Source organism: Microtus oregoni, unplaced genomic scaffold (assembly GCF_018167655.1).
Source record: "Microtus oregoni isolate MIOR12 unplaced genomic scaffold, Mior012 000019F_ref0000042, whole genome shotgun sequence".
Taxonomy (NCBI): domain Eukaryota; kingdom Metazoa; phylum Chordata; class Mammalia; order Rodentia; family Cricetidae; genus Microtus; species Microtus oregoni.
In genome coordinates, this window is record NW_024543078.1 from 25,256,597 (window position 1) to 25,274,493 (window position 17,897).

Sequence of the window (17,897 nt, forward strand, 5' to 3'; positions counted from 1 at the left end):
ACACGTCTTATTTAGGGCTGAGAACTCAACGTTCACGTGTTCTCTGGACTTTCGGTTAGGATTCTCTGTGCTAAGTGTCGCCCACTGCAGAGCAGATTCTCTGAATAAGAGAGATGCACTACATCATGGTTAGAAACATAAATGTTTAGAAAGCAGTTCAAGACCAGGTCCACTTAGCAAAACAACACAAGCCTGCCTTTAAGGGTCCAGGACATCCTCATGTACGAACTTTTGACTAGGCTTACAGAAAAAGTCATATGTTCCATTTTGAGAAGCAGACATCTAACCTAATAAGAAAGTAGTTAGCTCATAACATCCATGTCCCTATTGCACCAGAGGGTACCTCTTACCTGGACGATTGGTACTATAGCTCCCAGTGTTCCAAGCTATTTACAACCATTGATGACTTGTTGCTTCCATCAGGCTGAATAGCATCTTCCTGTCCTATGAAAGCTAGCCAGCAAGGAGGAAACCTGCTTCTCAGTTTCTACTTAATTTCATACAATTTGTAATCAAAGTGTCCGGTGTCTTCAGCAATGGGGTCTTGTCATATAGCTCTTATATGGAACGAAAGCAGTGACAATAGTCTGTTGTTTTCTGGGTCTTTCTGACATAGAGTGCACAACCTAAGGAGATATCCCTGGCATTGGGACTTTTTGTTTAATAGCCTGTGGCTTCTGGGATCTGCATTTATCTATTCTCACGGGGTTTCTTCTAAAGAAGTTCGTGTTTTTTTTAAATTGTGTTTTAAAATTACCTTATAAGATAGTTTTCATAATCTTTAGTTTCCATTAATCCTCCTCCTTACCACTTACTCTCTTCCTGTCTCCCATCTACATTCTTACTTCAATATTTGACACCTAGTATTTGCTGTCATATCCCATATACTGTACTATTTCCCCTCCCTTAAAACATCTTTTCCCCAAGTCAGTACCCCTTTCTAATTTTATGACTTCTCTGTGCCAGTTAAAAAAAATATCTAAAACTTGGGCCAGGCGGTGGTGGCGCACGCCTTTAATCACAGCACTCGGGAGGCAGAGGCAGGCGGATCTCTGTGAGTTCGAGGCCAGCCTGGTGTAGAAGAGCTAGTTCCAGGACAGGAACCAAAAAGCTACAGAGAAACCCTGTCTCGAAAATCCAAAAAAAAAAAAAAAATATCTAAAACTTCTAAGTAAGTTTGCACATATGAGGTAACATACAAGACATTCTTCTTTGGGGTCTGGGTTATCTCACTCAGTATATGTTTTCCTAGTTCCATTCATTATCCTGAAAATTTCACAAGTTCATTTTCTTCAGTTACATGAAAACCGCTGGACAGAAGGTGTCTTAGAGAGAAGTTGAGCCTTGGTACTGAAGAAGCCAAACGGGGCCATTGTTGAAGGTATAGCCTCAGTTGTAGTGGGTACTGTAGTATACTAAAGATGCCATGACTGCCAAGGAGAGTGGCGGGGTGGGGTGGAACCTGCCCAAGCTTCCTTGACAAGCTGTGGGATTCTGTGGGTGGTGGACCTGGAGAGGTGGGTCTACTCAAGCACTTTGAAGCCCGAGTGATCATGAATGAGTCCCAGATGCTGGGCATTAAGCTTTTTATACTGTTGGATACTTGGTTTGTTTGGATATTACTGTAGCTATGCTCTGGTTTTCTATTAGAATCAGAATGTATATAACTTGGTTTTTATTTTCTAGGAGCCTGCAGATAAAAGACTTTGGATTTTTAATGAGAACTTGGATTTCTAACTGGTTGAAATCATTTAAATGATGGCAAAACTTTTAAGGTTGTACCACAATTCATACTGTAATATTAACATGAGATCTTGGGGATAAACAAGAAAGGATGTGATATAGTATAATAGTGATATGTTTGTGTTTGGAGTTGACAATTGGTTGTGCTGGTTAGATCTGATCAACTTATCACTAAGATCTGATCAATTTATCACTAACTGTGTCACTTGGGAAGAGGAAACCTCTCTATGGGGAAATTAATCCTGTCTTAGGATTTCTATCGCTGCAACAAATTGAAAATCAAGTTAGGGAGGAAAGGGTTTATACAGTTTATACTTCCACATTGCTGTTCATCACAAAAGGAAGTCAGGACAAGAACTCAAACAGGACAGGGTCCTGGAGGCAGGAGCTGATGCAGAGGCCATGGATCTGCTTACTGGCTTGCTTCACATGGCTTACTTAACCCACCTTCTTTTTTAAAAAAATTACTTATTTATTATGTATACAATATTCCTTCTGTGTGTATGCCTGCAGGCCAGAAGAGGGCATCAGATCCCATTACAGATGGTTGTGAGCCACCATGTGGTTGCTGGGAATTAAACTCAGGACCTTTGGTAGAGCAGGCAATGCTCTTAACCTCTGAGCCATCTCTCCAGTCCTCAACCCACCTTCTTATAGAACTCTGGATATCAGCCCAGGGATGGCATCACCCACCAAGGGCTGGGAGCTTCACCATTGATCACTATTTGAGAAAATGCCTTATAATTGGATCTCATGGAGGCTTTTCCTCAACTGAGTCTCCTTCTCTGGTGACTCTAGCTTGTGACAAGTTGTCACACAAAACAAGCCAGTATAACTGACCTCTTCTCATCTTGACACACAAGCACATCACTATTAAGCCACAACCCTTCCTTTATTATCTATCCCCAATTTTCCTCACATTGAAAACATAAGTAACTTTAAAAGTCCCACAATCTTTACAAATTCAACCAATAACATTTCAGTCCCTTTAAAATAGTTGGCCAATATATTTTGAAATTCAAAGTCTTTTAAAATTCAAAGTCTCTCAGCTGGGCTCCAGTAAAATACTTGCTTAGTTCAAGATGGAAGGCAGATCTCTGTGAGTTCGAGGCCAGCCTGGTCAACAGAGCAAGTTTCGGGTCAGGCTCTAAAGCTACAGAAAAACCCTGTCTCGAAAAACTAACCAACCAACCAACCAACCAACCAACTGGATAAATAAATAAAATGAAAAGAAGCCATCTTTTACAACCTTGGCTTTGTGCAAAGCATGGTATGAAGGATGTAGAGCCAACACCCCTTGTTCAGATGCTTGTCCCTCCCTTACCTAAACCTAACTGTGGAGGAGCAGCCTCCAGCTACGGGCCTAGCCGGTATTGTTTTCCATTCTTCCACACGCCCTGGTACCAACATAATTATCCAGGAGCAACCCCAGTGGTGGACTTTTGAGTTTGGAAGCCCTTGGAAGCCAACTTTGTGCTTCCAATGAAATGAAAAATAAATCCGAACGAGTTGATATTGTCCCATTTCTGGATGCTTCACATTCAAATAAATTCAGCAGCATTGTATTTTTTTGTTTTTTTTTTCTTTTCTGTTCTGTTCTTTTTTGTTTGTTTGTTTTTTGCTTTTCTTGACAGTGGTTCTTTGTAACTTTGGAGCCTGTGTTGCAACTAGTTCCTATAGACCAGTCTGGCCTTGTGCCTCTGCCTCCTCAGTACTGGGATTAAAGGCGTGCACCACCTTAGCCCGGCTCCAGGCTTGTATTTTTATTTCTCCTCCCAGTCAAAAAACATGAGTCAGTAAAACAAACGAACAGGAAAAAGTTCAAAGTCTTCACAGCCAAAACCACTGATGCCAAATTTCAGGCTTCAAACAAGCCAATTTATAATTAAAGATGCCCTGATTGCCAAACCAACAGGAACACGCTGGGGAGAGCAGTGGAGGCCTTTGAAGAAGGTGAGGAGCAGCACGGAGTCAGAACGTGGGAGCCGGCCCTCAGCCGTAATCACCAACTTCTTAGCTCCTGCCAACCAGCATCAACCATGCCAGCAAAGTAAAACTTTGCTTTCGTAGTAGTTCTGGTATCTTGTTAATCACGGTTGATTCTTCAGCCCCACCTAACCACAGAATCTTTTTTTTCTTTTTTTTTTTTATTGAGAAAAGGAGAAAAAAAAAAAAACAAGTTTCCACCTCCTCCCAGCCTCCCATTTCCCCCCCCCTCCTCCCACCCTATGCCCCCTCCTCCCACCCTTCTCCCCCTCCCCCCACTCCTTTCCCCCTCCCTCTCCAGTCCAAAGAGCAGTCAGGGTTTTCTGCCCTGTGGTAAGTCCTAGGTCCTCCCCTCTCCGTCCATATCTAGGAAGGTGAACATCCAAACTGGCTAGGCTCCCTCAAAGCCATCACATTACGTAGGATCAAAACCCCGTGCCATTATCCTTTGCGTCTCATCAGCCCTCATTGTTCGCCATGTTCAGAGAGTCCAGTTTTATCCCATGCTTTTTCAGTCACAGTCCCGCTGGTCTTGGTGAGCTCCCAATAGATCAGCTCCACTGTCTCAGTGGGTGGGTGCGTCCCTCGTGGTCCCGACTTCTTTGCTCATGTTCTCCCTCCTTCTGCTCCTCATTGGGACCTTGGGAGCTCAGTCCAGTGCTCCAGTGTGGGTCTCTGTCTCTATCTCCATCCATCACCAGATGAAGGTTCTATGATGATATGCAAGATATTCGTCAGTATTGATCTAGGATAGGGTCATTTCAGGTTACCTATCCTCAACTGCCCAAGGAACTAACTGGGGACCTCGGCTTGGGCACCTGGGAGCCCCTCTAGGGTCAGGTCTCTTGCCAACCCTAAAGTGGCTCCCTTAACTAAGAATTGCTAACCACAGAATCTTAATTCAAAATAACAAACAGCCCCGATAGAGTCTTTAAATTTCCCTCTGAAACCTCGCAAGCCAGACCTCCAGCCTCTGCATTGCTCTCAACAATCTTATCTGTTCTGAGAGAACATCCCAGAGAGCTACACTCAATGGCTTTTCTAGTCCAAAGTTCCAAAGTCTTTCCACATTCCTTCCAAAAACCTGGTCAGGTTTGTCACAGCAATGCCCTACTACGCCGGTAGGAGTTTTCTTCCTCTCAGATGACTCTAACTTGTGTCAAGTTGACAAACAGACACCATCAGATTGGCCTTTGAACACGTCTGCAGGGCGTTTTCTTGGCTGCTAATTGCTGTATTAATGTATTAACCAATTGTGGGTGGTGCCATCTCTGGGAAAGTGAGTCTGGGATGTATAAAAATCATAGGTAAGTAAGCCCATCTATTTTGTGCTTTGAATTGAGAATTCAAGGGTTACTTCTTCCTTTTTCATCAGAGTTCAAACTGAATGTCTGCTTTTGTTCTTGTTACTTCTAAAATGGTAGTTGGGTGTTGTGGAAGGAAGCAACAAAATTTAAATATTCATATTTATTGTTTGGGAAAATCTGCTAGAGTTAATCCTTGGCATTTACATAAAACTCTGTCTCAGATATGGACTCCTTTAAATTTGTATTGTTGATGTTATCAGTAATCTCATTCTAATTATTCTTCTCCAGGATACCATTGTTATCCATTCTTTGTGGGATGCCTTGTTCTCTGTCATTATAACCCACAGAACTATCAGACAAGAGCAAAAGAGCCATTCAGCATCTAGTTTAGAAGCTGGATGCTCTTTTCTATGACAGTAAGAGGGTTAGACTCCCAGTTTCAATTTTTTTTTCTGATTTAAAAATTTGAACTTGGCAAAGGCTCAGTTATTAAAGGCTCATCCATGCCTCAGCACCTCTTATGTGTTGAAGAAGTATGTCCATAGTTCCTATTGCAAAAATCAGGTTCACTTAATTACAAGTTATGAGAAGAGTGACATACAAATGCTTGTATCAAAACCTCCTGTTACACATGATCAAATAGAGTTGAATATGGATCATAAGTGTTTTCTTTTTATGGAAACGAACCTTTAATTATAGAGTAGTTTACATTCATAGGCAATTAGGCAGTACAGAGTTCTCGTATACCTGATAACCAGTTTCTCCACTGTTAGCATTTACTTTAATATGCCACATTCATCATTACCAGGCAGACGCTAATGATAGGTTTTCATTACCAGGTACACATGTCCTTTCTCTCTTACACTACATTTAGTTATCACGTCTTTTTTTCAGCTCCTCTTGCTCTGGTGGTTTTTCAGAAGTGCCTTCTTCTTTTTTATGACCTTGACACTTTTGAAGAATTTAGACAGATATTTTGTAGAATGTAACTCAATTGGGGATTCATTTAATTACCGATTGATGATTACTTATCAAAATATTTACCATCACCAACTCAAATCACCACTATTAAAACCTTCTCCTCTGGGCTCTGGCTGAGCTAGTGTTTATCAGGTTCCTCCCTAATAAAGTTGTTATTTTCTTCCTCTTCTCTAGTCAGTAGGTACAGTGCTAAGATTAAGAAATGGGAAATTTCCTTGGGTAGTCTAGCTGCATAAATTATTTGAAATTTTTGGAATGGTTGTATCTTTTCTTTATGTTCTCCATATCATTTATTAACTTTATAGTTTGATCTATAATGTAATATAGTCACTCTTGGGCACCCACAGGGGATTGGCTTCAGGTTGTTCAAGTTCCTTATGCAAAGTTTCATAGTATTTGCATATGACCTATATATATATGTTCTTATATATTGAAAATTATCTCTAGATTGCGTATAAAACTTAATGCATTAGTAATATTGGGTGCTACATTTGATCGTAGACAAAAGACCGTAAAATAATAAATGTTGTACAAATAGTTGTAATGCTATAGTACTTATACAAATGGCAAACCTTCTGTCATACTTCATATAGATATGATTTTTTGAATATTTTCCTTCAATGCTTGTTTGCACCTGCAGATGGAGAGTTAATATTTTGTTCCTCAAATGGTTTTAGCTTTGGCCAATGGGTGCTCTTTCAGATTTTTTTGTCTTTGACATGACACATAATTGTGTATTCATATATTAATTTTTTAAATTAAATACTTCTTTAAAATACTTTAAATTTAATTTTACTTTGTGTATATCAATGTTTTACCTACAAGCATGTATGCACACCATGATGCTACCTGTATCCCTTGGAGCTGGAGTTAAAGACAGTTGTAAGACATCATGTTGGTTCTGGGAATTGAACCAAGGTCTTCTGGAAGAATATCCAGTGTTCTTAGTCACTTAGCCATCTCTCCGGCCCCAAATTAAATACTTCTTAAAAGCACTTTATTTTTGATATTACAAGATGAGCCTGGCTCACCTTGTGTATTTCATACTAGAATCCTAAAGGCATCCACTTCCCTGAAAAGAGCTCTAGCTCTTTATACTGGAGATTATATTAGATATCAAGATCTGGGAGCCAAAGGTGCTTGTTACTACTACCAGAGTGTTAGCAACAGTTTCTCACAGATGATAAAGCAAAGGAAACTTTCTATATGGAAACTTCTCTTGAGAAAAATGGACATATATATCACATGCCTCTACATACACATTATATATGTATTAAATAATTCCATGTGAATGTTCCTGTCTGTTGAACTGGAAGCCTATTTCCTTGGTAGTAATTTGCTACCCTTTAATGTGTTTGAATGAGTTAGGAAATGGATTTTTTTTGCTAGGTGATTATTTCCATGAATATCTTAGGTAAAGATCTTTGCAAACAGAGGCACCCTCTTTTTTGGTATTTGCATCATGACAATGACAATCTATTAGAGACAGGAGAGAGAGACTGAGAGAGACAGAGACATAGAGAAAGAGAGAGACTCCTTTCAGAGAAGGTGGCAGGTTTGTTTACAATTCAGAACAATAAAGATTATCCCTCTCTGAGGCGAAATTTGGGCATGTTTACTTGTGACTTATTATTAAAGATTTAGGCTTCTGAGCTCAAGTTTCTTAGGTGCAATGCAGAGAATCCATTGGAAGTGGTCTCTCTGATCTTTACAGCATGTGGGGACAGATAGCACCCATACAAACATTTGTCTTACTCTGATTTACTAGGACATGCATAACAAAGTTCTGTGTCTCATCAAAAGGTCCAGAAGCCATGTCTGTCGATCATGAGACTTGCAGCAGGGTAAAATCCCAGACTCGTCAGGGTTAGGAAACTTGTCTCTCAGTTTCGGATCAATACTAGCAATTTTGTGATATTTCTCAGGAAAATTTAAAGTTTTTTTGAGTAACTAGTGCTAATGGAAAATTCAAAGAGGAAGACGATTTCAGTTCTCATGTAGAGCAAATTAAAAAATAGTGATTCAACATCACAACTTGTTTAAAGGAGAGGTCAAAGATTAAAGGCATACAGGGTAGAGGAGTGTTGAAATCCATTCATAAATGGACAAAAACCTGACTTTACCATGGAAAGTGCAGGAAGAAAGCAGGCTTTGAAATGCGGTCTGTTCATGTTAGGATTTATGTTTCCATCAGTTACCCACAACTTCCAGTTATAAAAAGGCCCCTAGACAAGGAAAAACATACACAGTTATAGAAACACATAACCCAGAAGATTTACTGTAATTGGTAGTGTTATACTGTAAACCCATAGTAATCTTAAGTCTTCCTTACACCAGTAATAAGTCCTATACACTCTCAAGCTATTGGTGAAGTGTGGGAGGGTGGGAGAGTCTGCAGGAAGGGATCTGAAGAAAAGCCTGGACACCTACGTGAGAGAGACCTCAAGAGGCCTCTAGTGATCTTGTCTAGGGGTGATGTCTACTATGGAACATTTGTTCAAACTCAGACTCCCTTGAGAAAGGGAAATCTTGAATGATGACAGAGAATTTCCTTTACTGACCAGCAGGTGTTGCTAAGAAGTCGTGAGAAGGGTGGGCGGGGTGACATCTAATCCACCCTGAACTGAGATGGGTAAAGGGGTGAACTTGTGAATAGTCCCTTCCATTGTCTCTCTCTAGAGCAAAATGTCTGTCGGAATATGGACTCAACAAATCATCGTCTTCATCTGTTTCTGACTTGTGCAGGTGCTGTCAAATGCTGATTTTTTTCACCCACATTTATTTTCTAAGAATTTCTAATTACAGTCAGTGTAATGGGGAACTGTTAGCAAGCCCTTTATGACTTTATGCGACGAATACTTGTATAAAACATTGAAAATAAAGATGTATCAACTGTTTGTGGGAAGCAGTGCTGGGAAGGGCAGGGAATGTCCTGGAAGGCTCCCAGCTTATGAGCTGGTTTCCTCTCAGCTCTTCAGGCTCCCAGATTCCTTTCACTTTTCTCCCATGCTTAGTAGCATCCGGGGCTCACTTTTGGGAAAGAGTTCATTCTCTACACTGTTCAGGATCTATCAAGTGTGGTCAGTCCACATGCTGCCCCTTCTGTGATCAGAGAAGGGAATCTGAGGTCATCAGAATCTCGGTGTTTGGAGACTGTGTGGAGTTTGGTAATCGTGGGTATATTGTCTTCTTGATATCTTAAAACGACACGCTGGTAGTGCTTGCTAGGACCCTACAGCTACCATGTTTCCTTCTTTCCTCCAAGGCCAGTCAGTCTTCATTGTTCCTTCAAGTTTGTAAGTCTTCCTGTTTTCTTCAGCAAATACCAACTTACGTCTGTCATCCAAAGAAACAGCCCCCAACACAGAAGATTAAAGACATAGTCTATTCTGGAGCAAATATGAGTGACCATGACTCAGGCACATAAATGTAGACCTCCCTACGTGTAATTTTCCAGCGGAAAGGCAGATCTGTGGAGTTTCACAGTAATAGCACAAAGAGTGTTACAAATCAAGCCTGGTACTGGCATAAAAATAGACTAATGGAACTGAGTTGAAGACCCAGATATTAATCCACACACCTATGGTCACCTAATTTTTGACAAAGAAGCAAACAATATAAACTGGAAAAAAGAAAGCATATTCAACAAATGGTGCTGTCATAACTGGATATCCACAAGTAGAAGAATGAAAATAGACCCATATCTATTACCATGCACAAAACTAAGTCCAAATGGATCAAAAACCTCAGCAGAAAGCCAGCCACATTTAACCTTATAGAAGAGAAAGTGAGAAGTACACTTGAACTCTTTGGCACAGGAGACCACTTCCTAAATATAACCCCAGCAGCACAGACACCGAGAGAAACAATTGACAAATGGGACCTCCTGAAACTGAAAAGCTTCTGTAAAGCAAAGGACATGGTCAACAAGACAAAACGACAGCCTACAGAATGGGAAAAGATCTTCACTAACCCCACATCAGACAGAGGTCTGGTCTCCAAAATATAGAAAGAACTCAAGAAATTCATCAAAAGAACAAATAATCCAATAAAAAATGGAATACAGACCTAAACAGAGAACTCTCAACAGAGGAATCTAAAATGGATGAAAGGCACTTAAGGAAATGTTCAACATCCTTAGCCATCAGAGAAATTCAAATCATAACAATTCTGAGATTCCATCTTACACCTGTAAGAATGGCCAAGATCAAAAGCTCTCACGACAACTTATGTTGGAAAGGATGTGGGATAAAGGCAACACTCCTGCATTGCTGATGGTAGTGCAAAGTGGTCCAGCCCCTTTGGATATCAGTATGGCGATTTCTCAGAAAATTAGGAAACAACCTTCCTCAAGACCCAGCAATACCACCTTTGGGTATATACCCAAAGGATGCTCAATTATACCATAAGGACATGTGCTCAACTATGTTCATAGCAGCATTGTTTGTCATAGTCAGTACCTGGAAACAAACCAAATGCCCCTCAGCTGAAGAATGGATAAGGAAAATATGGTACATTTACACAATGGAGTACTACACAGCAGAAAAAAATGACATCTTGAAATTTGCAGGCAAATGTATGAATTTAGTAAACATCATAATGAGTGAGGTAACCCAGACCCAGAAAGACAAATATCACATGTACTCACTCATAAGAGGCTTTTAGACATAAAGCAAAGAAAACCAGTCTACAATTCACAGTTCCAGAGAACCTAGACAACAATGAGGACCCTAAGAGAGACAAACATGGATCTAATCTACATAAGAAGTAGAAAAAGAAAAGATCTCCTGAGTAAATTGGGAGCATGGGGACTTTGTGGGAGGGTAGAAGGGAGCAGAGAAAAATGTATAGCTCAATAAAATCAATAAAAAAATTAAAAAATCCCACAAAAATACATTTGTGGAGACATCAGAGAGGCAGGGCAGAGCAAGATGGGGAATCTTTCTTATGGGTCTCAGATGCTCCCTAATGACATTTTTAACTTTGGGGTTGGTTGGAAATAGTAAGTTCCAGAAGGTTTGTGTCTATTAGTCACAGGATATTAGCACCCACACAGAGGTGGGCAGTAGCATGGCTATACAGGAAGTAAAAGCTAGCCCAAGCTGAGGTGTCGAGTGAAAGCTAGCTCAAGACAATGTGTCACTATATTAGGAGTGAAATCCAGCCCAAGATGAGGTGTCCTTAGGTCCTCTGGACTTGTAATGTCCCAACTCATCCACACCACTACAGCTCGGACCAGTTCATCTGTCTTTGAAGACACAACTTCTTCACACCTAGAATAGTCAAGGTTGGTGCCTGTTGATTGTAGCTGAAAGATCAGGACTAATCTAGTGGAATAAAGATTTTAATCCCGTAGAAACCACCCCAAAGGATTATACAAAAATCTCTGTTAAATTTACTATAGAGAAGGACTGGTCTCAGGACGATGGTAACTTGTCTGAAGGTAATGAATAACTATCATTAACAGACCTCCACTGTACTGCACACAATGTCCTAATCACTAACATCTATTATCTTATTTTATATTCAGAATGGCCTCATCGGACAGGTATTATGATCCCTGTAGAATAGATGTTAAATCTGAGGGTGAGTGACTAAGTAACTGTCCCATTGTCATATGAAAATTTATTCTGTAAAATATTAGTTTTTTAAAACTACATTATATTTTTCGGAGCAGCTATAATCAAGTGTCTCCAAGTGGGTAGCTTAAAACACGGAGATATTTTATCCTTTACTTCTACATGCCTGTAATGCCATGTTTTCTAAAAGACAGCCTTGCTTATGTCTTCTAGCTGGTTCCTTGGCATCCCTTGGATTCTAAACTCATTACTCAAGTTCTGCCTCTGCAATCACAATGGAGTTTCCTTTCTGTGTGTCTCTTTTCCTTAAAGGAACAGTTATATTGCATTTGGTGCCCCTCTTTACAAGGAGGGCATCATATTCCCTAACCATTTTGTATCTATGGTGACCCTGTTTCCAAATACATTGTATCCTGGGGTACTAGGTTGTTAGAATTCTTTCTTTAATTTGTTCTACAGCAAAGTGTTATTAAGGCTTGCTCAAAAAGAGTTCTTCAGTCAAATAAGTTTGAGACACACTGTTAAAGGCGCTTCTCCAGTAAAAGCTGGGGTGGAGTAAAGCCAGCTTGCTCTCAGTCCACTGGGAGAACCCTGAGGTAGGTGCCCTCCCCTCTGGCTTTGCTTTTATCTGCTGTGTCACTTGAGAAAGCCACTCCTCTTGAGTCTGAGTTTCCTTATTTCTAAGGGAAAACACTATGCTTTCCCCATGGATTTCTCAAGGGAGTAAATTAAATGGGTCCTGCTGAACAACATCCGCTACAGTGTCTGGCGTAGAAACAGGTAAACACTTAAGAGGAGGTATTTTTGTTACGCTAGCCAGATGCTTCTGAACTTCCTGGCAGTTATTTTTAATTTAAATTTTTATTTTTAGACTATTTTCTATATGAATACTATTTATATAATTTCTACTCCTTTTCCTCCCCTTCCAATTTCTCTCATATTTTTTTAACCCTCTCCACTTAACAATGCCTTCCTCTATATTATTATTGTTACTCTTCAGAAAACACCCCAATACAAAAAAACTCCATAAAATCTTATGGGGTTGCTTTAGTATGTTTGGTGTTGCTTTTGTATGTAACTATTTAGGTCTGAGCACATGGGATTGGATAACCTCTGAGGGTTTATCCCTGGAGAAAACTGACTCTCCATCTCCCAGCAACCATTGATTGTAGCTCTTCATCTAGGGGTGCGATCTCGTGAGGTTTCCCCCTCCATGTTGGTCTATCAAGTGGTGTCATTCATTATACAGGTCATATTTAATCAACCATACGGTTGAGATTTTATGGTTGCAGCTTCCCTGTCCTGTCTAGAAGATACTATCTAGCAGTAGGCATCCTAGTCTTTTGGTTGTTATAATCTTTCTAGTCCTCTTCCACAATGTCCCCCGAGCTTTCGGTGTAGGGGTTGAGTTGTAGATGTATCAGCTGGGGCCAGGAACCCCATAGTTGGTCGTTCTCTGCAATTGACCAGTTGTGACTTTCTGGAATGATCTCACTCTGCTGCAAAAGGGAAGCATATTTGATGAGGGTCAAGAGCTACACTTACCTGTAGGTGTAAATATCAAGTGTACCTTTAGAAACTATGCTATCTTGACTTAGAAAAAAGGCAACAGTAGGTTCTTCTGAATCTAAGATCTCTCCAGCCAGGGGTAGTTGGCTAAGTTTACAGTACCAAGCCTGAGTTCCTCCTCTTAAAGTGAACCTTAAATCCAACTAGACAATTGTTGGTTATCCCCAAAATCTAAGTGCCACTGCTCTACCTTGGGGAATATCTTGCTGGGCAGGTCATTGCTGTGGTTCATAGACTTTATAACTGGATGGGATTGTTGATTAGCTTTTCTCCCTGGCAGATCGCATAGCAGCTTCTGATGCTATGAGAACTAGTCCTCATGGTGGAGCCTCCCAGATCAGTTCCATCTCCAGTCTTCCATGTCATGTGTCTGAAGTGTGTGCTGTCTTCATCAATAGGATTCTACCTTCAAGATCTTGGAGCCAACCTAGGGCAATGGCAATTAGTCTTTATATTTTTTTCTTTCCCCACTTGAGACAGTGGTCTCTCTATGTAGCTCTGGCTGTCCTGGAACTCATTACGTGGACCAAACTGGCCTCAGACTCACAGAGATCATCTGCCTCTGCCTCCCGAGTGCTGGCATTAAAGGTGTGGGCCACCATGCTTCTATCTATTGTTTTGAGAGTTTCCTTGACCACTCTGACCAGCAATTTGAAGGGAAGTTTCCCATGCATGCCTAGTAGACACTGGGGTTTCTGTTGGATAGTCTGTGACTCTTGTGGCACAACTCCATTTCCAATACACAGACACACACACACACACACACTCCATATATCTACTTTTAAATAAACATATGAAACAATGCTTTCCATAAGACTTTCCAAAGATCCTCAGTGTGTTATTTGTCCTTCCTTCCTCCCTCTCCCTCTGTATTACCCTTCCTCTTCTCTCCTCAGTTAAAGCCCCTCCCCCGCCCCCTTTTCCTGCACACAACAGCTGTATCCTATTAAGCCCATCTCTAGAGTGTGTCATCCCCCTTCCTGCCATGATCCCATTCTGCTTTCCTGGCTTCTATGGTTACTTCAGGTCACATTTTCACATCTAAAGATCTGGAGCTAGGATTCAAAACCAAGAGAGGCCATGTGGCACCTGTCTTTCTGGGACTGGGCTACTTTAGTATAACATTTTTCATTTCCATCCATTTACCTGCAAGTTTCATGCTTTCATTTTTCTTTACACCTGGGCCTCTTAAGAGTGTGGGGACAGGGTAGGCGGTTGAGTACTCACCTGGATGGGCTGGTGCACATGGAAATGTAGGGATGGAGACAGCTCCCTGGGATTTTTATTAAGGGCTTTTAAAACCTCAAGAATCATTCCTAAGCAGGGCAGTGTCAACCATTAAAGTTTTCTTGTTCATCGCTTAGCACTTTTTTTTTATTTTTAGGAGAAGAATTTTACATATGATAATACAAATTTACATCTGGTAAATATTTGAATCAGTTGTACTACTTAATTTCCAGCATTAGGAAAGCATGGGCTGTTCAGCGGTCGAGTTCCTTTTTCTGACTTGTCGCCCCACTGAGGGGAAAAGGATGTCATCACGTAGTCATCAGCAGAAGAGAAATTTCGAAAGAGACCTCCCTGAAAAAGGACAGCCCACAAGCACTACGGCTCTCAGAGGAGACGGAGCTCCTCCGTGAAAGCATCTGTGGGTCCGGCACGTCTGTCTGTCAGTCATGGAACCCAAGCGGATCAGGGAGGGCTACCTGGTGAAGAAGGTAAGTAGCGAAGTACTTACAGGGGTGGATGGACCTAGAGAGGGGCTTGCCTAGGATTGGCGCTCACTTCGTACTTTGCCGGTCCCTTGTGGGGACGTTCCATGTTGGATTGATTGAGTTGGAATGACATACAGCCGGTGTGTTGGAGTGGGGCAGTCTCCACACGTCCCACGAGATATATACAGTCTTAAAAGTAAATTAACTTAGCTCAGACTTCAGAACATTTGCCCCTCCAAGCCTGAGAATTCCAGACGGCAGGTGTGGAACGTAAAAATCCAGACGGCAAACTTTTTCATGATTTGAAACACTTTGCCTTTTGGTTTAAAAAAAAAAAAAGCCTCAAATTCTTCTGTAAGAGAAGTTAGCCAGAGGACCGACTGCTTAGTTCTTATTTACACTGCAGGGTGGTGGAAGGGTTAGGGGTGGGTTGGGTGGGGGTAGGTGCGATAAACTGACTGAAGAACATAGCTAAGTTCCTGGGCCTTCTCGGACTTACTGCACGAAAGACCTTGTGTTTCCGTTTCAAGGGTGTGAGTGTGGTTGGATGTGGTGATGGTGGGTGTGGGCTGCAATTTCTTACAACCTGAGTGAATTTGTAGAATAGATCGCCAACGTGATAGATGTAAATCGCCTTAAAGAACACAAATGGAGGCGTGCGAATACTGAAGATTGTTTCGTGTGGTGGGAAATTGAATCTTGTTAATGCTCCTTGTCTTTCTTCCTCTGCTGTGTGTGCTTTGAGTTGTGAAAGTTTCTTGCACGGTGCATTCACACGTAGGGGCTGCAGGCATCCTGTGGGCAGTACACTGAGCATATAGACACACTCACATGACGCCAAGTGGGTTCAGCCGCTCAGAAATGTTGCTTCTGACTAAATTCATGAGTAATTTTCTCGCCAAATAAGCAGGCACTGTGACTCTTATTTTCCTTTAAAGTCAATTACATTTATCAGTTGGCTGGTTAATCAGTTTTTGAGATTGGGTCTTACTCTACACTCTTAATGTGTTTGTAAGGCTGACTTTGGACTGGTGCAAGAATCCTGACTTGGCCTTCCAGATGTTGGGATTCCAGGAATGAACAACCACACCCACAACTGCATCCAGCTGTAGTTATTCACTAATTAAATTAAATTATTGATTAATTAAATTTATTTAATTACATTAAATAAATGTAACTTTACCTTAGAGTTGCATTTATTTCTCTTTCGTCTAAGGACACTGAAGGGTACACATTGTGATCTGGTTGCACTTTTACTTTGGGTTAGAAAGGAACAGTGAGGAGATTAAGATGCCCAGGCATGTGGGTGTGACAGAGTCAGGAGAAATCCCCTCTCTTACTTTGGGCAGTAAGTTCTCTATTTAGCACCCTAGGGTTTTCCTGAAGCAAAGATAATCTCCATTAGTGTTCACAGTGTATCTGTTACGATGGCTAGAGTTACGAGTTGGGGCTGGAGAATACATGGGCCTTCAGTGTCTTCTCTTAGGCTAGCTGAACTTTGAAACACCCTTTCTAAAAAGAATATGTAAATAAAACCGGGTGTAGGTTATTGGTAACTGGCACTCATGCCGTCCCTCTCTGAGAACCGAAAGGAACTGTAGTTGACTGACCTCTTCCCTGATTACACTGAGTAGCATCTCACTTTGTGTGTTTGTTTCTTGGTGTCTGTGTGTCTGCGTGGGTTCACATCTTTCGTGGTGTGTGTACAAAGGTCAGAGGACGACTTGCAGGAGTCAGTTCTGCTCCCTCCCCGCCCCGTGTGGGTTCTGGGAGTCTGACTCAGGCCGCTCTACTTGCTGGTAGGCACCTTTACCCGCTGAGTCACTTAGCTGGCCAGGCCTTGTTTTAATACGAAATGACAAAACTGACGTTATAAAGTGTGCGTGCTTAGACTTTATAGTCACTATACCACAAAAATATCGATGATTCAGTCTGCAATACGTGAGGCCATTTCCCTAGAAAGTGGGGGTGGTAGGTTTAGGACTGTGACACACCTGGATTCAATAGTTTCGAATCAGTCACAGTAATTCTTCCAGATTTTTACCGCTAAGTGTGAATCTAGGAGAGACTAGAAAAGAGTATAGTGAATCCTCACACTGATATTTCCACAAGTATGTCTCCCATAATTCTTGTGGAAATAGACACAAATATTACACTTAAGCTTGCATTATATTCAGTCTAATGTGCATCTTTCCATGCTGTTTTGCATTGCCTCAGGGACACTTAGACACTTCTTTGTAATATACAAAGATTTTTCTAAAAAGTTGGCACTTTACTTTTGTTTGAAATTTCTTTCAGTGTTGAACTTCAAACCCAGGGCCTCACGTCTGGTTAGACAAAAGTCCTTTACCACTGAGCTATACCCCTGGCCCTCTAATTTGGCATTTTATAGAACTATTTGTTTCAGAAATAGTCTGTCAGTTGTAGATGTCAATCTAAAACTAGATTTCCTAATTAGGCATCAAAATTTCTAACTTCTTTATATTTTATGTTTCTTTCAGTTATAGAATATGTGGGTTAAAATCTATTGATCATCTATATATGTATATGTATGTATGCATGTATTGACCTATGTACTGTACCATCTTCTATCTATCTATCTATCTATCTATCTATCTATCTATCTATCTATCTACATATCAAGGAGCCCAGCCCATAGTATGTACCTCATAATTGAAGATGGACCCCAGCAAATACAATTCTCTACAACTTGTGAGATGTGTGATGGCTCGAAAACAATCCTGAGGAAGGAACCATGAGAACCTCCTTCTGTGAGGACTTTAGGAGTCATGGGTATGGCTGCTCAGATGAAAGCTTGCCAAATAATAACGATGGAAGTGATTTCCTCCTCTCTGCTTCTCTCTTCTATTCACTTAAAGATTCCAGGGTAGGAATTAAACATGGCTTTCTCCTATGCCTTATGAAATAACTATTTTCAAGTTAGAATAGTTTGGTTCGAAAAAATACAGCATTGGAAAATTCCCATGTAGGAATTTTGTCAAGTCTTGGAGTTGACG

General features: G+C 40.9%; 1 protein-coding gene across 4 annotated transcripts in view; it reads left to right on the forward strand.

Moving 5' to 3' along the window:
- The window catches only part of Plek (pleckstrin), an 83,108-nt gene that overhangs the window by 23,298 nt on the left and 41,913 nt on the right, over nt 1-17,897 (forward strand). For all 4 annotated transcript variants that reach the window (XM_041669692.1, XM_041669690.1, XM_041669694.1 and 1 more), the window contains one exon: nt 14,626-14,883. In XM_041669692.1, coding sequence (XP_041525626.1) covers nt 14,842-14,883 — 42 coding nt within the window. In that variant the 5' untranslated portion in view covers nt 14,626-14,841. The remainder of the gene's footprint in view (nt 1-14,625; nt 14,884-17,897) is intronic.